This window comes from Rhopalosiphum maidis, chromosome 3, assembly GCF_003676215.2.
Source record: "Rhopalosiphum maidis isolate BTI-1 chromosome 3, ASM367621v3, whole genome shotgun sequence".
NCBI classification, from domain to species: Eukaryota; Metazoa; Arthropoda; class Insecta; order Hemiptera; family Aphididae; genus Rhopalosiphum; species Rhopalosiphum maidis.
Window position 1 is genome coordinate 58,370,634 of NC_040879.1, and position 24,808 is coordinate 58,395,441.

The 24,808-nt window shown below is 30.0% G+C and overlaps 5 protein-coding genes across 5 annotated transcripts; all 5 read left to right on the forward strand.

The window, feature by feature from the left end:
- Positions 1–1,314: 1,314 nt before the first annotated feature.
- On the forward strand, positions 1,315–2,362 carry LOC113558259 (the record flags this gene model as incomplete). Its single annotated transcript, XM_026963735.1, has 3 exons — positions 1,315–1,427; positions 1,914–2,101; positions 2,253–2,362. Coding segments are annotated over exons 1-3 (411 nt in total), but the record flags the coding sequence as incomplete, so codon positions are not given.
- A 6,498-nt stretch (positions 2,363–8,860) lies between these two features.
- LOC113556092 lies at positions 8,861–13,608 on the forward strand. The gene is made up of 2 exons (XM_026960831.1): positions 8,861–13,460; positions 13,550–13,608. Exon 1 carries the CDS (start codon positions 8,873–8,875, stop codon positions 13,445–13,447), a length of 4,575 nt encoding a protein of 1,524 aa, XP_026816632.1. The 5' UTR covers positions 8,861–8,872; the 3' UTR covers positions 13,448–13,460; positions 13,550–13,608.
- Positions 13,609–15,024: 1,416 nt separating this feature from the next.
- Positions 15,025–17,958, forward strand: LOC113558260. Its single transcript, XM_026963736.1, has 3 exons — positions 15,025–15,525; positions 15,811–16,306; positions 16,409–17,958. The coding sequence occupies exons 1-3, from the start codon at positions 15,025–15,027 to the stop codon at positions 17,956–17,958; spliced, it is 2,547 nt and encodes an 848-aa protein (XP_026819537.1).
- A 183-nt stretch (positions 17,959–18,141) lies between these two features.
- On the forward strand, positions 18,142–19,448 carry LOC113558261 (ATP-dependent DNA helicase pif1-like). The gene is made up of 2 exons (XM_026963738.1): positions 18,142–19,385; positions 19,439–19,448. Exons 1-2 carry the CDS (start codon positions 18,142–18,144, stop codon positions 19,446–19,448), a joined length of 1,254 nt encoding a protein of 417 aa, XP_026819539.1.
- Positions 19,449–19,479: 31 nt separating this feature from the next.
- Positions 19,480–19,728, forward strand: LOC113559211 (ATP-dependent DNA helicase pif1-like). Its single transcript, XM_026964836.1, has one exon. The coding sequence runs from the start codon at positions 19,480–19,482 to the stop codon at positions 19,726–19,728; it is 249 nt and encodes an 82-aa protein (XP_026820637.1).
- Positions 19,729–24,808: the final 5,080 nt, after the last annotated feature.

Here is a 24,808-nt window from a genome sequence, read left to right on the forward strand (position 1 = left end):
TAATTTTTTCCCTATGTACGCTTATCATAAAATAATCCATCTTCACTCATTGTAGATCTCGTCCATGTCTTTACCCTCCGTAATGTACTGAATGGTCGTTCTACAGTACATGTTGTAGGTTAATTATTATCCATAGAATAAAAACGAAAATGTGTGTTATTATTTATAACTGATAATTTGATTACCACAACCCACAGTAAATAAACTGATTTTTCATGAACAAATCATGGATTTTCGTGTATTAAATTAAATTTTTAAATTCTATCTAAATAAATAAATAGATTCTGATCACAGTAAACAATTTTCCAGGGGGGACATGTTCCTCACTCGCCCTTTGCATTTTTAAAAGTAGTCCTGTTGCCCATTCTTGTGTTACCATCCGATAACAATCAAGTATTTCCAATTGGGATTTATTGTGGGCTAGTAAAATCCATTGATAGTAATGATTTCTTGAAAAAGTTTGTAGATGAGGCAAAAATATTAAGTGAAAGCAGTATTTATATAGATAATAAAAAGTATATTTTTTCTATTGATGCTTTTTGTTGTGATGTGCCTGCAAAATATTTTATTTTAAAAACTAAAGGACATTCAGGTTATTTTTCTTGCTCAAAGTGTGAGCATGAAGGACAATATTTATCAAATAGAATTTGTTTTCCATGTACTTTGCCGTCTAATTTTCCACCCAAGCGAACTCATGATGATTGTGTATTGCAACCTCAAGAGGAATATCATATTAGAAATGTCTAGCAACTTTGCCTAATTTTAATATAACGACTGGATTCTGTCTTGATTATATGCGCTTTGTATGTCTAGAAACTAGTACTATTATGGATGAAAGGGCCTCTTTAAGTCCATCTTGGAAAATAAAAGAAATATCTAATTACATTAAAATTATTAAAAACAAAATGCCTCATGAGTTTGCTAGAAAACCTAGGAATCTAGATGAAATAAATAGGTGGAAAGCAACAGAATTTTGTATGTTCTTACTATATTATGGTATAATAGTCACTAAACAGTCATTAAAAGATCAACACTGGAATCATTTTTTTAATTTAAGTATTTCAATGATTATTTTATAAAGTCCTTATCATTTGTTGTACTTAGATGTTGCACGTAAATTATTAGACAGTTTTGTGAACATAAACCTTTGGAACAGGTTATGAAAATATGTAGAGAAATTTGTTTACTAAAGTCTAACATTGAACCTAAAAATTGTGCTCCTTATTTTTCTGGACTTCATACCCGTGGACCGTGGTTCTACATTATCAGGTTCAATAAAAGGAAAATAGTTTACCACTTTGATATTAAAAAAACATGACTATTAAAACACATTTGGAAAGAGATTCATACTTTTTGACTCAAGAAAAAAATAGTAAAAGTTTTCAACATCATTCAGAAATAAAATTTACAGGAAGTAATCCTTATTTGTAAAATATTTGACCAAAAAAATGAGTTATTTATCAAACCTATAAAATCTAACGAATTAGATATTTATGTTATTAAAAATGTATCTAATAATAATGACTTAAACTTAATTGTATTACTAATTATTCATTCATCTTAAAATTTAGGAACCTTGTAAAAAAAGTTATCATTATATTATTATACTGTATTAAATTATTTTTTAAGTACTTACTATGCCAATTACTATTATTTATTTAAAATTGAGCCCATATTTTAATATTAATCATAATTTTATTAATGTACCCATGTATATAATTATTATCTATATTTACATAATACGTGTTCATTTTGCTTTTTTTGTATTATAATAAAAATATAAGTCTATATATAATATATATCTACTTAATTTTATAATTTTCATCTAAAATAGACTATTTTCATTTTTTTAAGTGTTCAATATTTAATTAATAATATTCAAAATTATTTTTGGGTATTGTGCTTGTTTTCAGTATACCTATTTGGCTATTTGAAACGTGGTCAGCTGTAGAATTTATTGATGACCGATCAGTTGAAGTAGTACCGGCCTACTGGCTAAATAAGAACAAACGTGCTTGGCCAAAAAAAATTCAAAAAAGAGTCAAACCAAATGAAATTGAGTTTGACTTTTTAAAAGCTCATAAATTGGGAAAAGATAAAGGTATACACTATAATTTACTTTATAACTTTAAACATATGATTGAAATTATTCATTATATAACCTATATATTCTGTAGTCTTGATGATTATATTATAATATATTTATTAAACTAACTTAATTTATTTAGAAAAATATATTTATTTTTATTTAGATAATTATACTTTAGCTAGAGAGAAAGCTAAAAAGGCAGGGTATATGTCTGACTTATCAACAAGTAATGACACACCATCTAAAAAGTTTGAAACCAAAAATATGAAATCTACATTAAATCCTAAAAATAAAAGATAAAATTTGTCAAAAAAAAGTGAATTGTGCTTTATGTTATGGAGTCCATCATCTCTAAGTGATTTTATTGTTTAGTTAATTTATGTTATATATCAATTTTTTTTTTCTTTTTAAGTTTTATTATAACACTATACACATTGGCATAATTCCACTAAATTCCAGCAGGCGCAAACAGGCGTGACTCCCCACCTTCCCCCCAAGAACATATAATATTTTGTGTTATAAAGTTTTGTGAAAAATATGACTTAGTTCCAATCAAGTCTTGAAGCTCCCCTGGGTGCAAAGTATAAACATAACTTAACAATAACTAGGTTATATATTAGACAAGTAATAAAAACTTTATTTATTATTCTTAGCTTTTACAAATGTAATTTTTATTATTTTGAAAAATTATAAATTAAGTCAAAGCTAAGCGGCGTCCAGAAACTGACACACTGCTGTTGAATTTGTCAATGATTAACTCTACGTCAATTTGTAATAAAAATAAGCTACTGAGTCGTTCTTGACCCATTGTTATCTGCAGAAATGTTTTTAAATGCAGTAAACACGAAAAGCTTCTTTCACAAGACACGGTAATTGTAGGAATTGTTATAAAAATGTTTTATAATTGGATATATTAAAGGAAATCTAGATCTTATTTCATGGGCTGCAATGTATTCACTTTTTTTTTTTTATATTATACTCTCTCCAGATATATTAGAATATTTGGCTGCATACATTTTATTAAAAATGTTGAGTTCATTTTAATGTTTGTATATCTAACAAATATGTGTTACGTACTAATGTTAACATATTTTCTTAATAAGTCAATTCTTCAATGCATTTAAAACTTGAGTTGATGTTCCTTAAAACATTCTTCCATTTTTCTGATTATTACATCTAACATTGTAGTATATATTTATTTCATAATAATATTCAACTGGAACATTTTGAGGGCCATTATCACCTCCACCATATTTTTTTTCTGGGTAATTTTGGAGGCGGTGCAATATTATTTTCTTCAGTCACTTTAATTACTTGAAACCATCTTTTATGGAATTTAGTATCACTTATTATATCTTTTAAAATATTAACTGTTCGCACATTTTAATTACAGTAATATAGTTAATATTTATAGATTGTAAATATTGGTAGCTTTTTCAACCCCATGGATTGCAAAACAATTTTAAAAAAATAGATCTAAGCAAGCTCATTATTAATTGGTCCTTACAACTTTTGGTCTTTAGCGTAAAATAATGTTCAATCGTACGATAATTCAACCATGCTAGAATCTTTTAAGAATGGAGCATCTTCTTGAGTGTAATTTAATGGTTTTCCTAACCATAAAAGATGTCTGAAATTTATGCATGTAAATACAGCACAGTCATAAGTGTTATTCTGCAACAGAGATTTCCCATGGTTTAATTTCCATTGAAACTATTCATCATCCAGCTTCTTAATTATATTGTATGCACATTCAAATAATCAAGTAATTAACATATTTTCATAAAAATTTAGTTTTAGGCTATTGCTATTGCTATCGTACAGAGTTATTGTTTGTTTCTTCATATCCACCACAGTGAAGGTCTAGTTTATCACAATTAAATGTGCCTTTTATTGACTTTGTTGCTTTTTCAACCCCATGGATCTAAGCTCACTATTGATTGGTCCTTACAACTTTTGGCCAAAAGCGTAAAATAATGTTCGATCATACGATCATTCAACCATGTTCTTGAATTGAATACATATAATAACTCTTCTATTTTATAATTACAACAATGTGAAGAATGCAGTAAATCAGTTTTTTGTTTATTAGAAAAAAAATTTACTAGTTCTGTGTAAATCTTCCTGTTGTAACCAGGAAAAATTATGTTTTAACGTCACGCGATTGAGTATTATAATTTATGCTATTTAAATTGAGTTTTTCAAAAGCTGTAGGTAGGCTGGTTCCTCCAGAATTTATTTCAACATCACAGTCATCATCGGTATCGAGGTCGATACTAATAATTACTTTTACTTATAGGTTTGTGAGAATTATAAGTTCATCACAATTAAATGAGCCTTTTATTGACTTTGTTGCTTTTTCAACCCCATGGATCTAAGCTCACTATTGATTGGTCCTTACAACTTTTGGCCAAAAGCGTAAAATAATGTTCGATCATACGATCATTCAACCATGTTCTTGAATTTAATACATATAATAACTCTTCTATTTTATAACTACAACAATGTGAAGAATGCAGTAAATCAGTTTTTTGTTTATTAGAAAAAAAATTTACTATTTCTATGTAAATTTTCCTGTTGTAACCAGGAAAAATTATGTTTTGACGTCACGCGATTGAGTATTATAATTTGTTGAAAAATTTAATTATAAATAAATTATATAATAAATTTGTAAATCATTTACATTTAAATTTGAAGGAAGTTAAGATAGTCTATATGTCGATCACAAGGTCTAGTCTGATATACCTATAAAATAAAAAAATTTTAATTAAAAAATAAATTGTAATTTAAAAATAAATAAAATATATACTTACATTATGTACGTTTAATTATTCCTCAAATAAATTAAATATATAAATATTCTTAAATTTAGTATCGACCTTAAAACAGTCAATATAATATACCTATCTTCTAAATTTTACAAAGAATAAAAAAATGTCGTCTAAATAAGAATTTCTCAAAGCATCTGATGTTTAAAACAGCTACATTTTATAGTTTACCATTAAGAGCTAGAGATAATATAAAATATTGTATAGAAAAACTCAATAAGTACCTAACAAAGAAAAAAAAACATTCTCATATAATATTTCTCTATTTCCGATAGTAATAAAACATACTTGGGTTTGAAAAAAACACATGTTCTTATATTAAAATTCACGCGTTGTCTCCGTCTTAATTATTCACACTATATAAAATATATGTTTAACATTTCTAATTTTGTGTATTTAGGTTAAGTAGGTATTGGAATAAAATGACCTATTATCAACGTTTAAGGTAAGAATATTATTTGTGGTTTCTCGTCGGTATTTTACAATATTTTAATTTTTAAGCAAGTTATGAGTATGTAAAATATTAATATTTTAAAATGCTTATAAATCATTCAAATATTAAAGTAATTAAAGCTAATACAAAAAGAGTGTCATCATTATGTCCCTCAATATAATATATTATATTATAACATTGTATAATACGGTCACACAGATGTTTATATTATAATAAACATCTGTGGTCTTTTATAATTATGTCCTTACTCCTTTTTTACAAGAACCGTTATAATCTGTGCTCGGATGATACCCTTTGACCACCGGCCAGATCCACAGAGCCTCACTCTCTCCGCGTTCGCCCTTGGTGGCAGTCATACTTAATAAATTATATTAATATATGTACAGTATAATATTTTACGTTTTAAATAATAAATATTTCAAATATATAAGTTGTGTTTTTGATTAAAAATAAATCCAAAGTGTTTCAATATCAAGTCCATTTCTTCTTCCTTCGCCCATCTAATATCAAGCGGGTCTCCAATCAAATTAAGGTAAGTCAATTTACCATATAATTAAATCCTTATATATATATATATATCGACGAAGGTGGATATATATACATATAAGAAGGTAGTAACTTGAGATGTGTGGTTGTGTGCGCAATATATGAAAATAACGAGTCATAATTAATAAAGAAAAGGTAAACGCATATATTGCGCGCACAGTTAGTTTATTCACTTTACTACAAGTCAATACACATTTTTAAAAAATAAATGCAAGCTATAATACGCGGTACTTCGTACTCGTGGCAGAAAACGAATTCGTATATCTATGGCCCAACATATTATCGAATGAAATGTTTAGTTGTCCGTTTTGGGCGTTTCAGCGGACAAAAATGACTTCTTTGATTTTATGAATAACTTGTGACAACTGAATATTTTCATCTAATTTCTTTTTTAATTGATAAACAACAATATTCTATATCCCACATCGAACTCGGATTTTTTATTTGATTTTAAATAATAGTATAAAATAATTAATAAAAAGATAAAAATTGTCTTTTTTTAAAAGACTTATTATTAAGTTTGAGATCAAAATATCGAAAAAAGAAATTCGATGCGGGCTGTAGAATGTTTTCCTGTCAATTAATAAAAAAAAATAATTAAATTTGGTTAATTCTACAGAGCAGTATCATTATTCCTGCAAAGCATGTTATTGAAGACAATCACGTTAGAACCGGGCGCCTTAAAATATGTTTTAAAATTTGTTAAATAAGAAAAATCTTTTATTTATTTATTATTACTTTTTTTGAATACTAATTATTGGAAGAAAATAAACAAAAAAAGGTATCCCAAATAACTGCATTAAAGTTTAGTCAAACAAATTTATCTGTTCATTATTTAATGCAATTACTTTAATTTATATTTATGAAAAGTAAGTAAAAAAAACATTATCATTTATTCACAAAGGTATGTAATATTAAAGTAATAAAGATATTATCATTTTTGTAAATCATTATTAATTTAATTGTTGTCGACGGTCTGTGATTTAAACATTTTCTTACATAAGGACATTAAAAATATTTGATATTATTCTTAAAACATTTTTAACTATTCAAAAGTTTGTACATATTATCTGTTTAGAGCATAAAATATAAAAACTTATAAACTATATAGTATATAGTTAATAGCTATATTATGTTATATTATTATACAAAAATATTTATATTTTATTTAAACAACCTCATTGATTGTTAAAAAAACCTTAGCCCATGTAAAAAAAATATTTGCCTCACTCTGCCCCCCCGTGGAAAAAATTTCTAGTGTCGTGCTTGCCGCCCTGATAATTACCCCATTTTCACATTACAGAGAGATCCAATGACTTTTTCAATATTATTACAATTTTTTGCAATATATAAAAAAATCAAACATATTTTTACGTATACAAAAATTTATTAAGACAAATTTAGATTTTTGTAGTAACTTAACAAAGAATTCTTATAGCAATTTTAATATTAAACCAAAATAATTATTGATAGCATATGCTGCACACGATATAACAATAAATAAATCAGTAATCAAAATACAATATTAAATACATATTTCTAATTATTTAGTTAAACATTTATAGTTGTTGAATGTTGAAGTATTAGTTTATTTTCAATTTAAATATAATTCAATTGTCTTAAATGTATGTACAACTTGATAAAAGATTCCTTAACATTTTAAATTATTTTTATTTTTATTACGAAATAGAAAAGTATCAAAAATAGTAGAAATTTTTATTTACGTTATTTATAAAATTTTTAGATTCAATAATACTATTAGTAATAAATATTAAATTTAATCGAAACAAAGAGACATCTTTTAAAATGTGTCGGAGTAAAGTTATTTAATTGGAAACAAAATAATTTTTTGAAATACTTCAATTAGTCCAGTGCAATTAGGTTTTCAGCTCGGAAAAATTCCCACCTAGCTGAATTTTGGTACACATCTTTATTACATCGTTGTAAACAATGTCTAAAAAGTCGACCTCGATATCATGTACGCGTTAAAGGTTATTCGAGGTCAAAGTTCACGAAATTGGCCCTTTTTTTTAATATATCGTTTTTTATTGGTCGTACAAAAAAAAGTCTTAGATACAAATTGTAGAGGAGGTAATTATTTATAAAAATGGTCTCTTGACATTTTCACGTCATGTTGATAGTTTTTCCGTTATAAGGCCAACAATGTGTACACTTTTAATGAAATATGATTTTTTCGCTAAAAACAAGTATAGCCCAGTCAAATTAGACCAAAAATCGACAAAGTTTGGAACTAATTCCACGAAAGCTGGAGTTTAATTTTTTTTTTAGATCATACCTTACTTATAAACATACTAAAAGTCCTGACACCTACCCCTTGTGCGTAGCCCCCCACCCCTCTTCAAAGGGTGGCGCACCCCTTTCACTTGTTTCGCTTATAACTCGTTAGATTTTTAACTTACGATAAAAATACCCATGACCAAAATTAAAGACCATACAATTTACCATAGACTTGTGCTACTTTTAATATATATATGTTGCGATAAGTGTTATTTTTTTAAAAAATATAAAAAATAATTTTTTTTTATCTTTTTTTTTATTGTGTTTTAGCCAAAACCGTCAATGATACGCTGAAATGACCTATGACAAAAGTTAACGAGCATATTATTTTACATAATGTAATGTTAAATTATATTAATAATTTTAATTATTGTAAGTCGTACATTTGAAATAGTCGTATAATTTTATAAAATATACAGTATGAATAATGTCATTGGATTATATTAACGTGTATATTATATTATTTATATTATCGCAATGGTTGTAAAAGATATAATTCGTAGAATCGGAATTGTTGTGGATGGTGAGCCGGCCATAGTACACGTGTACACAAACAGGGTTTCAGTGAACGTTGAATCTTGAGGGGATCTATTGTTGTATTGTTCGGATTGTAGTGGCGTTCCGAAGGGTGTCTGGTATTTCGCCAGGTGGTGTCTGATGCATATACGTAGACGGTCGACAGTCGATGTTTGTGTAGTCAATAGTGAACACTGTAACTGTTACATTACAGTCGATATATTTATGCGAGTAAATATTATTTTTAAATTAACGTTCTCAGTTCAGAAAGTGTTTATAAAAATGGCCAATTTATGTTTTATATGTGATGAAGAACTAAGTGTTGAAAGTGAATGTGTATCTGTAAAGGCTAAGGGCATAGCAAATCTTATAAATTCGAGTAAAGCGCGATTCGATAATAAATGGAAGTCTTTAGTGAATTTAGAAAATGTACTTGTTCACAAAGATTGCCGAAAGAATTACACAAGACCAGACACCATAAGGAAATATGTTAATGAAAAAGAAGGTACGAGTAACATATCACCTGTCAAAGGTAAGCTACGTTCAAATTATATATTTAAATTTAAAGAAAATTGTTTATTCTGCGACAAAGAATGTTCAAAAGAATTGGAAAAAAAATTGAGTAAGGAACGTCGAGATAGTATAGTACAAGTATCTACCCTTCATTTTAAAACCTCAATTATGGACGTAGCGAACAAAAGAAATGATGAATGGGGTAAAGAGGTGCTCAAACGGTTGAATAGTGTGATGTGTTTGGTATCTGAAGAATCGAAGTATCATAAATCGTGTGAACGTAGATTTTGCTCGACAAATCCAGTCGATGAAAATAAGAAAAGAGGGAGACCACAAGATGAAGATCTAGCAAACGCTTTTTCCAATTTATGTGATTTTTTAGAATCTGAAAATGAATGTCAATTTGGTCTAAATTTTTTGCATGAAAAAATGGAAGGAACGTGCGATGAAAAAACTTTAAAAAATAAATTGATTGATAAGTATGGCGACGATATAATTATTACAACGAGCCGTGGAAAAAAGGCAGTAGTGTGTTTTAAAAATACAGGATTTAAAGTATTAACAAATGCGTGGTATAATTCAAAAAAAGCAAATGAAGAAGAAGAACGGTTAAGAATAGTCGAAGCAGCAGCTACTATTATACGAGAGGATATAAGGTCATTTGTTTATGAGATCGATTCATTTCCTCCACCAAATCAATTCATGGATAATGTAAAACAAGACGTACCAAAGAGCTTATTATTTTTTTTGTCTGAAGTTTGTGGTAAAAATAAAAAAACAAAATCTCAAAAATATGATAATAAATTTGTGGCTTTGGCGCATGCCATAATAAATTGTTGTAGGCCTCGCTCGTTCATTTCATCGATTCTATTGGGACTTGGTCTTTATTTGCATAGACATTTTGGTACAAAACGTGCTATAGATATTTTTTCAAACTTTGGATTTTGTGCTTCATACACCGATGTTTATGTTTTTGAGTCATCATCTTTACTATACCCACAACCAAAAGTTAACCAAAACAGTTTTTCACAATTTGTTTTTGATAATGCTGATTTCAATATTAATACGATCGATGGTTATAATACTTTTCATACAATGGGTGGAATTCAATGTGTAGTGCCCAAAAATTCTATACAGTGGAATGATCGAATACAAAAATTAAAAACTGTTGTTACTGCAGAAACTATGGCCAATATTGCATCAATTCCAATTATTTCATTTGAAAAAACGGGTAATATGAATAACAAAATAATAATTCAAGATTTTAATAATATTAGGCCTACTGTTTATGATGTGACATATTTGTCCCCGAGTGAATTGCACTGGATGTGCGCACAGTGGCTTGGTGTTATAAAATGTCCTGGTTGGAATGGATTTATGGAAACTATAACTGACTCTCAGGAATACCAAGAAACGCAAATAAGTTTTTTGCCATTTGTAAACTTACCACCAAGCTCACTCGATTGTATTCATTCGGTTTTGATTTTCGCAGCTCAAGAAAGTAAAAAATTAAACCAAAAAACGTGTTTTGTAACTTTTGACCAACCCTTATACATAAAAGCACGCAATATTGTTGAATCCTCTAAATTAAATCCACAAATAGTAGTAAGACTTGGTGGGTTTCATCTTCTTATGTCATTTATGGGTTCAATTGGTTACATTATGGCTGGTAGTGGTTTGAAAGAATTATGGAACACTATATATGCAGCGAATTCAATTGATAAAATGATGACAGGACATGCATATTCAAGAGCAGTACGCGCACATATGTTAACTCAGCTTTGTCTTTCAAAAATAATTTTGGACGAAACTCAGTTAACCGAAGAATATAAAATCACTTTAAAAAATTATATTTCAAATACAGATTATACAACTTTGACTTTGGAAGATATAGAAAACCAAGAAATAATTCAAGATCTCATACGTAAAGTAGAAAATCAAATTAAAATAATTGCTTCTAGAGGTAAAACTGCTACGCTTTGGATACAATATTTTTATTTAGTTCATATTCTTCGTCAATTTATTTATGCCGAACGCATGGGAAATTGGTATCTGCATTTAGAATGCGTGGAAAAAATGATACCCTTTTTTCACTCAACTGGACATTTTCAATACGCCAAATCTGCTCATTTATATCTACAGGATATGTATCAATTAGAAAAACACATGCATCCTGGAGAATTTAAAAAATTTTGCAATGAAGGTTACTTCACAATTAAAAGATCAAGCAAGTTTTGGTGTGGCACATGGTCAGATATGACTATAGAACAAACATTAATGCGGTCTATGAAAACATCTGGTGGCTTAATCAATGGTCGAGGTTTTCAAAATAGTGTTTTAGTTCGTTGGCTTATAGGCACTCCAGTTGCAAGTACAATAACCGACCAAATTGAACAATTTACAAACACATTTAATTTTACGTCAGAGCAACATGTTGATCAACGAGATTCTCGCATGAAAATCGATAACAAACATATCGGTATACTTACAAATTGGTTAAAAATACATAGCCCTTTTCCGGAATTACACGAAATTATGTCAATTTCAACAGGATTTGTAGGAAATGAACAAATTAATTGTTATAAAGCACAAGAAGTCGGCCAACAGACGATGAACAATGTTATAGGTGATAATTTTAGTGATGTCAAGTTACAACGAGCAAATCGCGTAGTCCCTTTAGATTTTGCTAAAAAACTAACGGTTTGTATTAGAGATGACATTTTTTCAATTGATCCTTTATTACTCTTCCAAAGAATAATGATAAGAGTTAAGACTGACGAAGAGCTCAAAGAATGTTTTGAATACGAGTTATCACCTATTCCTCTTTCATTGTTCGACGAATCAGGTCAAATGCGAAAATCTAAAAAATCAATTTTATATGATGTGTTTCTAACTACAACAAACACATACAATGTTCTGGACAAAAATGTTATTGTAGTAATCGATGGAGGTTTCTTATTGCATCGTGTTGTATGGCCTTCAACTTCGACGTATGGAAATATCATAGAAAATTATATAAGCTACGTGAAAAGACACTATGGATCTAACTGCATAGTTGTATTTGATGGATACGCAAATACCGAATTAAATATTAAAAATTCAGAAAGACAGCGACGAAAAAATATGTATACGAGTACAAACATAATTTTTGAAGAGTCAATGGATGTACTAACCACTCAAGAAAAATTTTTATCCAACACCGAGAACAAAATAAGGCTTATAACAATGTTGACTGAAAAGTTTTTGACTTCGGGTATTCTTGTTCATCAAGCCGAAGATGACGCTGATTTACTTATTGTCAATACAGCTATACGAAACACCGACGATAATATCCAAGTAGTGGTCATAGGAGAGGATATTGATTTACTTATACTGTTATTAACATTAAGTCCTCCAAAAAACACAATAATATTCGAAAAACCGGGTAGAGGAAAAATAGAAACAAGATCTTATGCTGTTGGAAGTTTACAAGAACATTTTAAAAATGAGATTCAATATTTTATGTTTATCCATGCGGTGGGTGGATGTGATACTACTTCGTCATTATTTCAGACAGGCAAAATAAAACACCTGAAAACAGTTCAAAAACACCCGGAATTACACGATTCATTATTAATATTTAATAATGAATCGTCATCGCCCGAAGAAATTGAATGTGCTGGAGAAAAATATCTTTTAGCATTATATAAAGCTCCAGCCCATATTACATCTTTAAATAATTTAAGACATCATATTTTTCACAAAACCGCAGCTTCCAACAAAAAACAAGTACAACTAGCTAGACTTCCGCCTACTATCGATGCGGCACGAGAACATTTACATAGAGTGTATTTGCAAATACAGTTGTGGCGTGGTAATAGATTAAATCCACAGAATTGGGGATGGAAAGAAGATAATGGCAAACTAAATCCAGTTTTCACGAAAAAGCCACCAGCGCCGGATACTCTTTTAAAAGTGATCAGTTGTGCCTGCACAAAAACATGTGAACAAAATTGTAGCTGTCGAAAAGCAGGATTGCTATGCTCGGTTATATGCAAGCATTGTCACGGAGGTTCATGTTTAAATCAGCAACCGATCATAGATGATGTAGAAGAGGACCATATTGATGACAACTTTGAGGACAATATCGATGAAATATTTTTAATTGGAAATCAAAAAGAAGAAACCAACACACCGACAATAAAAAAAATTAGACCCACATAATATAATTAATAAGGTACTGTATGATTTTAATAATTCAATACATAATATAATTTAAATAATTAAATATGAAAATATTAAGTATATTAATTAATTTTGTTTCAGGACCCAAAACCCAACACTATTTTTATATTTAACTTCATAGCTTATAGTCTGAAAAAATAAAAATAATTGTATAATTTCCAATTTTTGTAAATATTTTATAAATTACTGTATGTAATTAATAGTTTCATAATTAACTTTTTTTTTATTTCAATTTTATAAATATGTATGTAAAATAAAATAATGTATTTTCATTGTAAATTTTATGGTCTTTAATTTTAGTCATAGGTATTTTTATCGTAAGTTGAAAAGCTAACTAGTTATAAGCGAAAACAGTGAAAGGGGCGCGCCACCCTTTGAAGAGGGGTGGAGGGCTACGCACAAGGGGTAGGTGTCAAGACTTTTAGTATGTTCATAAATAAGGTATAAACTGCTCATATACCGAAATTCAGCTTTCGACATTTTTTTTTTAGTATATTGTAATTAGATTTCTGATTCTTATATTTTGTAATTGTCAACAAATTGTTCAATTACATCGTCACTTTTTATATAAAAAACATTTTTACTTATGCTAATTAAAATTGTTAAAATAATTTAACGTTATCTTATGTAAAATAATATGCTCGTTAACTTTTGTCATAGGTCATTTCAGCGTATCATTGACGGTTTTGGCTAAAACACAATAAAAAAAAAGATAAAAAAAAATTATTTTTTATATTTTTTAAAAAAATAACACTTATCGCAACATATATATATTAAAAGTAGCACAAGTCTATGGTAAATTGTATGGTCTTTAATTTTGGTCATGGGTATTTTTATCGTAAGTTAAAAATCTAACGAGTTATAAGCGAAACAAGTGAAAGGGGTGCGCCACCCTTTGAAGAGGGGTGGGGGGCTACGCACAAGGGGTAGGTGTCAGGACTTTTAGTATGTTTATAAGTAAGGTATGATCTAAAAAAAAAATTAAACTCCAGCTTTCGTGGAATTAGTTCCGAACTTTTTCCTAATTTGACTGGGCTACTAATTCTATTTGTAGAATTAATTTGGACTTGCGTATAAAGTTGTAAATATAGTTTCGATTTATTCTTATCTACACGACGACGATGACGAACAAAAAGGATAGGTTGCAGGTAAAAAAATACATAAAAAAATAAAATTTTAGGTAAAATACATATTTGAATACATAGTTGGAGGAGTTTAATATCGCGTTCCGAAACTCGCGTTTCTTTTGTATTAGTTTCGGCACGCGAGATAAAATGCATCAGTTTCCACGTCATTACATCAGTCAAACAAAAATCGCGTTACCAACAGTGTTTTATTATTTTTAAATAAATAAAACAATTCGTACGGCTTAAAAGGATTTGACTTCAAGTCATATCAAATTTAAAAAAAAAAAAGTTGTCTGTTACCTAATCTACTGAGTTTGCTTTTGTCAACTGATACACGAAACAAATTCGTATATCGTGTTTTGTGCAGAGTGTTTAGTTAGTTAGTGTTTGTTTAGTTCGTGATTAGTGAAAAAATAATTTATATTTGATATGCCTCCTATAAGACGAAGCAATTTAGGTAGAAGAACCAGAAATGCTACAAACCAAGCTAATTACCGATCTAATCGTACTGCACAAGAACGTGACGACGGAAATGAACGTGAAAGAATTCGGATATCACAAACGCGTGAAGCGCGAGCGCGACATTCAACTAATAATCGCGCAAGTTTGAATCGAGCTGCTTTCAGTTACGATGTGTCAATTGACTACAGTAACTACCAATGTGTTGTTATTGGTTCTATGAACTCGGTTTGCTCACACTGTAAGGCATTAAAATACAAAAACGAAGCCAATGGATTGTGTTGCGCAAATGGTAAAGTGAAATTGATACCATTGGATCCACCACCAGAACCATTGTACTCATTGGTTTCAGGAATAGGAACAGATTCTATACACTTTTTGGCACATATCCAACAATATAACAATTGCTTTCAAATGACTTCATTTGGGGCAACAAATGTAGTTCGGGAAAATTTTATGCCAACTTTCAAGGTATGTATTATAGCAGTTACTCATAATTATTTTAGCGAACAAAATTTTCTGTCACCAAAGTTAAGATGTGTCACTAATCTTCAATTTCTTAATCATTACGAAATATATCACTTAGTCATCGTATTATATGGTGATTCAGTTTCAGTGACACTTTTATTATATTTTATATTTGATAGATATTAGTTAAAACTAAATATATACTTTTTAAGATCAAATATTATTTAAGTTTGATCACTGGCAATCCATTAATTTATACCACACCATAATATTTTTTTTTATTTACAGATACAAGGGCAAATATATCACAGAGCAGGTTCACTGTTACCAGTGTCAGATAGCGACAACAAATTCCTGCAAATTTATTTTATGGGCAATTCACCACAAGAAATTGATCTGCGTTGTGCACATAACAATTTAGTAAAGAGGTCTATTGTAGAACAATTACAAACTTTATTTCATCAACACAATCAATTGATTATATTGTTTAAAACTGCCCTGGATCTGATGCCATCCGATAATCACAAAATTGTAATCAGAGCTGATAAAACACCTGCAGGTCAACATACAAGACGTTTTAATGCACCAACTATTGATGAAGTTGCTATCGTTGTAGTTGGAGAAAACTTGGAATCCCGTGATATTGTTTTACATCGTCGGAATGATCAATTACAACGTATAAAGGAAACACACCGCTCATATGATGCACTGCAATATCCCATTATATTTTGGCAAGGTGAAGATGGCTACGATTTCTCAATAAAAATGATAAATCCCATTACAGGTAACTAAAATATTAGTTTAGCTATGGCGATAATATCTCAGTCATTATATTATGTATTTTAATTTTATATTTGAATGTTATTAAAACAAAATCTATTTACAGGTTCTGAAACCAGCAAAAAAGTCAGTTCAATGAACTATTATTCATACCGTTTAATGATTCGGGAAAATGAAGATAATCACATATTGAAATGTCGGCGATTATATCACAAATATGTTGTTGACATGTATGTTAAAATTGAAACGGAGAGATTAACATTCATCAGGTTAAATCAAACCAAACTCCGATCTGAAGAGTATATTCACCTTCGAGATGCGATTAATACTGATGGAAATGCACAGAATGTCGGTCGGATGACTATTCTTCCAGCAACATACATCGGAAGCCCTCGGCATATGCACGAATATGCTCAAGATGCCATGTCGTATGTTCGTCATTATGGTACAGCAGATTTGTTCATCACATTTACATGCAATCCGCAATGGATAGAAATCAAGCAGGAGTTATTCTCTGGGCAATCACCCATTGATCGTCATGATATTACAGCCAGAGTCTTTAGACAAAAGTTGAAATCTTTAATGGATTTCATCGTAACACATAATATGTTTGGTGAGACACGCTGCTGGATGTATTCTGTGGAGTGGCAGAAACGAGGATTGCCACATGCACACATTTTGATTTGGTTGGTTGAAAAGATAAGGCCAAATGAAGTTGATGCAGTGATATCAGCTGAAATCCCTAATGTACAAGTAGATCCTGGATTGCATGAGGTAGTTATCAAAAACATGATACATGGTCCCTGTGGAACTCTTAATCAAAATTCACCGTGTAAGATGGATGGTAAATGTTCAAAACGATATCCACGGACATTAATATCGGAAACAATTACTGATAATGACGGTTATCCATTGTATCGTCGCAGATCGACAGCAGACAATGGAAAATCAACAATTGTCAAATTAAATCAACAAGATATTGAAATAGATAATCGTTGGATTGTTCCATATTCACCCATTTTATCAAAGACATTCATAGTACACATCAACGTTGAATCTTGCCATTCAGTGAAATCTATTAAATACATTTGCAAATATGTAACCAAAGGGAGTGATATGGCTGTGATTGGAATTGGTGCAGAGAATTCCAATGATGAAGTTACCCAATACCAAATGGGCCGCTATGTCAGTAGTAATGAAGCAGTTTGGCGAATATTTTCTTTTCCTATTCATGAGAGACACCCTTCTGTTGTTCACTTAGCTGTGCATTTAGAAAATGGACAAAGAGTGTATTTTACAGCACAAAGAGCTGCTCAGCCACCATCTACTACATTAACCAGTTTTTTTGAGACATGCCAAAATGATGATTTCGGACAAACATTGCTATATTCTGAAATGCCAAAATATTATACCTGGAATCAATCCTCAAGGAGATTTATACAACGGAAACAAGGAAAACCAGTTCCAGGATATACAGATGTATATTCCACCGATGCGATTGGCCGGATTTATTCAGTACATCCAAGCAATGATGAATGTTTTTATTTACGACTGCTATTATTCAATGTACGTGGCCCTACATCATTCCAACAGTTACGAACTGTTGATGGTGAATTGTGTGGATCCTACAGAGAAGCCTGTCAACGTTTGCAATAGCTTGAAAATGACGCTCATTGGGATCAAACTCTCAATGATGCTGTAATATCATCACACGCTCATCAAATACGAACATTGTTTTCTATAATCATATCTACATGCTTCCCATCAAACCCAATTGATTTGTGGATCAAGTACAAAGATTATATGTGTGATGATATTTTGTATCAAATACGGAATAGAATGGGAAATCCAAATATACAAATCAGTGAAGAAATTTACAATGAAGTATTGATTTCAATTGAGGACATGTGCTTGATAATGTCAAACAAACTATTAATTCAATTAGGCCTGACCGCGCCCAATCGTCCAATGCATGACGCTTTTAACCAAGAGTTGCATCGAGAAAGACTGTATGATCTCAACGCTTTGAAAGAATTAATTCAAACAAATCTTCCACTGTTAAATGAACAACAGAAGTATGTATTTGAAACTCTTATGAAAGTAACAAATGATGAAACTGGAGGGATTTACTTCTTAGATGCACCTGGTGGTACAGGAAAAACTTTTTTGATTTCATTAATATTAGCAACAATTCGCTCACAAAATAAAATTGCACTTGCACTCGCTTCGTCGGGAATCGCAGCAACTTTGCTTGAAGGTGGTCGAACAGCCCATTCAGCACTAAAATTGCCATTAAATATGCAAAGCAATGAAACTCCAACCTGCAAAGTTTCGAAGAACTCTGCAATGGCAAAGGTTTTGCAGCAATGTAAATTGATTGTTTGGGATGAATGCACGATGGCACATAAAAAATCTCTGGAGGCTTTAGACAGAACCTTAAAAGATCTACGGAGCAATAATAACCGATTTGGTGGTGCAATGATTTTATTAGCAGGAGATTTTCGTCAAACATTGCCAGTGATTCCACGATCAACGCCAGCTGATGAACTCAATGCATGTCTAAAGTCCTCCAGTTTGTGGAAACATGTCAAAGTACTTCATTTAAGCAAGAATATGCGTGTCGAGTTGCAAAATGACCAATCTGGAAACATATTCTCTAAACAACTCATTGACATTGGTAATGGCAAATTTCCTATAGACATGTTGACTGGCTGCATTAACTTTCCTCAAAGTTTTTGTCAGTTAACTCGATCAAAAGATGAACTTATTCAGAAGGTGTTTCCAGATGTTTCTCAAAATTACAGAAACCATGATTGGTTGAGCGAACGAGCTATACTGGCTGCAAAAAACATAGATGTAAATGAATTCAATTTCAAAATTCAAGAACAAATTACAGGCGAATTGAGGATATATAAATCAGTTGATTCGGCTACTAATCAAGATGATGTAGTCAACTATCCACCGGAATTTTTAAACTCGCTGGATTTGCCAGGATTGCCACCTCACAATCTTCAATTAAAGGTTGGATCGGTGGTTATAATGTTGCGAAATATCAACCAACCGCGTCTTTGCAACGGTACACGGTTAGCGATAAAAAAATTACTAAACAATGTGATAGAAGCAACTATACTCAAAGGAAAGTATAAAGGAGAAGATGTTCTCATACCGCGCATCCCAATGATTCCGACTGATGTGCCATTTGAGTTTAAACGACTACAGTTTCCAGTGCGTCTTGCTTTTGCTATGACTATAAACAAGTCCCAGGAGCAATCATTAAGTGTTTGTGGTATTAATCTAGAAAACCCATGTTTCTCACATGGTCAATTGTATGTTGCCTGTTCCCGTGTTGGAAAACCATCAGATTTGCTTATCTATGCGCCAGGTAATCAAACAAAAAACATCGTATACCACAAAGCACTACAATGATAATAATAATAATTATGATTCACATGATTAACAATAAAGCGATTACTTACTTTTAAATCCTTATATATGTTTTATTTAATTATTTTTTATTCACAACGCCCTATCACCAGGGTGACGGTTCTGTTCAGGAGAATTTTTTAAAATACGTAGGCACAAAAACTGCCACATTACAAATCTTTTTGACAGGACGAAGTCTGTCGGGTCAGCTACACATTTTGCGATTCATTTTTATATTATAGATATGGTATCGATGAATACAGCATTATTGCATTAATAATCTTTGCGAATGCTAGTCTAAGCTATCCGTTGAGAAAAATTAATGATTATATCATAAAATAGTATAAACATTTTATTATATTGCGTAATATAATACCTATATGAATATATATTATTGAATAGACCATACAAATTTATACGTAAGAATGCTTTTCAAAATATCTCCCACACCCATTATTTTATATACTAGGACTTGGGAGTATTAACTTTTAAATTTAAATGGCAACCACATTTTTTTTCAACATATTCTATAGAATTAAAAAATATATACATATATATTAATAATAGTTGAAAATGTTGAAATTTTAATTTATTTTGAAAACTTAAAAAAATGCCCATTTTTCCAAAAATAATAGTTGAATAAAAATTTGATACCAAAGGTATTATTAAATATTATATATTTAATTAAAAATACTATTGGACAAAAAAGGAGTTTTAAATAAAAATTTAATAAAAATTATCCTTAAAAACATCTTGTGGGTGGTGTTTATGGGAAACAAATTCTATTGGCACAAACATTCTCCTTCAATTTCACATTTTGAAATAAAACCATGAATGACTTATTTGTTATATACTCTTTCGGTTAAGGCCAAAAGGTATATATATGTTGTAAAAGAGTTTGTTCACTTACGGGTTGTATTCAAAACACCACACAAAATCTGTTTAACTTTAAGAAAATATTTTATTAATTATTTTATTATAAGAATATTTTAACAACACAGTATTATTCGAATCGGTTACTTATTCACGACTAACTGTTGCTTATTCTACGTTCTCGTCTTGGCGACGCAGTCGCAAAAAAAAAAATACACATATTGCTTACACTACTATATTATTGTATAATATGCTTACTCATCTAAAATGTGTGCAAGGGTTCCTAACACCCCCGGGGTTAAATGAAAGTTCATTGCCTATTGCAAACTATATTATTCTAGGCAATGGATTTTCATGATTTGGAATGTCTACGGTTTCATATATTATCTTACCTTCTATTGGATTTTACGGAATTAGATGTTTTACAATGTTTGTTTTTGATTATTAAATATAAAATTATTATTATACCTAAACCTATACTGATGATACTTATTGTTATAATTATGTATAATTCATTACTTATTGTGCCCATAACATTACTACTTGTTTTTGTGTACTTTAATTCTTCTAGTGATTTGGAGTATTCTATTAGTTTGAATAATTTTTTTTTTTACTATAGAATTACCTTTATCTGGAATATTTGAATTTTTTTAAATTGTATTTGTAATGTTTAATTTAGTTTTCCAGTTAATTGAAACGTCTAGTTGTAGAATGAAGTCTTTATACATTTTTGTAGTTATTTTTCTTTTTGCTATTAATAATGTCCCGTCATCGGTATTGGCTACACATTGATTGTCTAAATCTAAAACGCCTGTGCCGTTTATACTTGCTACTATTGTTTCTGAATTATTTTTACATTTAATGATAATATTATCCTTAATCGTAACATATATCCAAGAATTTGTATTGTCTAACCTATGCCATATACTAAAATTAAAATTAACATTTTTTAAGTTACACAAATTAGGTAATATACTTGGCTTTCTAAATATTGTTAGCTCACAGGATTCATCCAAATGATGTAACTGTTGATCATAAGTACATAATAACGTATTCATCATTTGTTTACATTTTGATATTTGTATTTCGCTTAATTCTAAGTAATATAATCTAGATTTATCTATAGTTATATAATCAGATTTTGGAGCTATCATTACGTAGTCGTTATCGTATATGTTAACAGGTAAAGGTATGTTTTTATATGATATAAATTCATAATTGTTAACTAAAGGTATTTCTATGATGAAAATTAATACATTTTCTATATATACTATGTTAGTTGTAATTAGTCGTAACAATTCTGATATTCCTGAATTATCTAAATCTATTGGTATGCCTTCTCCTATGGGTAATTGTGTTTTAATATCTTTTAACTGGTTTTTAAGGGTATTTATATCTAATATACTGGAGTGAACGAAACCTTGTAGGGCCATATTTATTATATTAAGTAAATTTTCTGTTTCAAATGCGTATTGTGTTAAAATTATATTTAATAATGATATTCTTTCTTCTAGTGCTGTTTTAAAATTTAAGATACCTATTGCAGCTTTCTCTGCTTGCATTTCATGAAGTAGATAACTGTACTTGTCGGCTAAATTAATTTCATTTTTATTTATTTCTAATAGCGATGAGTTTACGTTTGATATAATTGATTGCATAATTTGTATTTGTGCATCAGATAATTTAGAAACGCGCGAATTTGAAATTTCAAGATCTCTTATTTTACTGTAAAAATATTCTGCGTCGGTGTCGTCACATACAACGAATAGAACGTTAGATACTCTCCAACTAAATTGATTAGACCTCTCTTGGTATGGTAATTGTTTTTTGGTTGATCTATAATTTTCATTACATGTTCTTTATTACTACTAATTTCTGATAAAAAGTTATATGCTTGATAATTATATTGGGAACAAAGTTGTTGTAAAGAATCTATCTCAAGGGATTTACTCATTTCACAGGACTCTTTAAAATCTTTTATCATGTTACCGATTTTATTGTATTTTTCATTATAGTTTGTAATATTAATATAGATTAAGAAGCGCCAGTGAGAGTTGTATATGCGTAAATTGTTTATTGTGTGAAAATAGATTCCTGATGGGTTGTATATTGGAGTTAGATTGAATGAATTTACCATCGTTTTTCCAAAAACAATTCTGAAAATGAGAAGAAAAAAAAAATGTAAGAAGATTGGAAAAACAAAATGATATAATACGGCTTTGAATATTTTAATAAACAAATTTATGAGTAATTATTATATTTGCATTGTGTGTTATAAATTATTGAATTTCAATTTGCAAGTTTTATTTCATTTTTGTGTAATTTTATTTCCTTTCTGCCTCGTTGAATTGTTATATTTTTGTTGTTATTTAATTGTATTAAATTGTAAAGGCCCACCGATTTTGGTCCTAACTTTCCCTTTTGTTGGTGGTTTTTTACCCATACTTGGTCTCCAACTTTTACATTTACTTGTAGTTCTTTTTGATCGTACTTTTTCTTTGTTTTTTAGTATATTATTTCTGGCTGATTTACATGTTTCCTGAAGTTTTTGTTTTAATTCATGTATAACCATCGTAGTTATATCTTGCTTGCGGTGTTCGACTTAATGTGTGAGGGACTGTAGCAGGAAAACCGTAAACAAGTTCATATGGTTGATGGTTAGTTGTTGTGTGAACTGTTGTATTGTATACAAATATAGCAAAAGCTACATAATCATCCCAATTTGTTTGGTTTTTATTGACATAGTGTCTAAGATATTCTGCCAAAGTTCGGTGAGATCTTTCTAAACCATCATTGGATTGTGGGTGGTATGGTGTAGTATTCATTTTTTTTTTTTAATTAGCTTGCAGCATTCTTTGAATATTTTACTCATAAATTCAGTGCCGCAATCAGTTACAATCGATTTAGGTATGCCATGTTTTTGCAATGTTTTTACTACCTAGTTAGCATCATGAGTTACTAATGGAAATGCCGCTGAAAATTTGGTTAGATCATCGTGAATGGTAAGTATATATGAATGACCTTCATTTGTTATTGTTAACGGTCCCACAGTGTCAAGAAATATTTTTTTGAACGGTTTTTTGGCCGTTGTTGTAATTACCATGAGTTGTTTGATAGTCCTGTTCATGCTTTTGTTTTGCTGACACGATTGACAAGAAGCTATGAATTTTTTAACATCACTTTTAAGTCCTTTCCATTGGTGATGTAATTTGATTCGCTTGATTGTCCTTGACACGCCTTGATGACCGCCAAGTGGAGCATTATGAAATTCTTCGATTATCTTGAGCTTTTCTTCTTCAGAATATTCGATGTCGACATAAATAATGATTTTTATTTTTGAAATTTTGAAAATGTACCTAATAATGGCTCGAACTTTTTCCCAGTTTAGTTTATCAAGTTCATTGTCGACTCTAGATAATCCGATTTTTGTAATATTGTTTTCTTCGCAAAAAGTTCGTAGATTAATGATGCATTTATAAAATGTTTCAAAAGTAGTTGTTTGTTGGCATAATTCTTTGGTGATTATAAATGCTAGAGATTTCTCATTATGTTGAATATGTGCGACTTCTGTGATTTCATTGTTTTGTTCTTTTAATGTTTCAATTTGACCGAATCTTTTTCTAAATTCTAAGGCTAATCCTTGTGACATCTCAAAATTTTTTGATACACAAACTACAAAAGTCTTCAGGTGTCTCGAATATATCACCCTGGATTTCGATTACATTTGAATTTGTTATTAATGTTTTCTGTATATCTTCTTCGAATTTTTCGTATGTTTTTGTTCTGTAATCATCTACATTTGATAACTTGTCGATTTTTGCTATTCGACTTAGAGCATCTGCGTTTGTGTTTTGCGTTCCTGGCTTATATATGATATTATAGTCATACTCTTCTAATTGTAGTCGCCACCTGGTCAAACGAGCTCCAGGGTCTTTGACTCCAAATAACCATGATAATGGTTTGTGATCTGTCACAATGTTGAATTTGCACCCGTACACGTAGTGTCTAAATTGTTTAACTGCCCAAAGTATCGCCAGTAATTCTTTTTCTGTCGTATTATAATTGGTTTCCGCCTTATTGAGTGTACGTGACGCGTATGCAATTGGCAGATCTGAGCCAATTTTCCCTTGCGATAAAATAGCTCCGATTGCAATATTACTTGTATCTGTGGTAATATTAAATGGTTGATTGAAATCGGGGTATTGTAAGA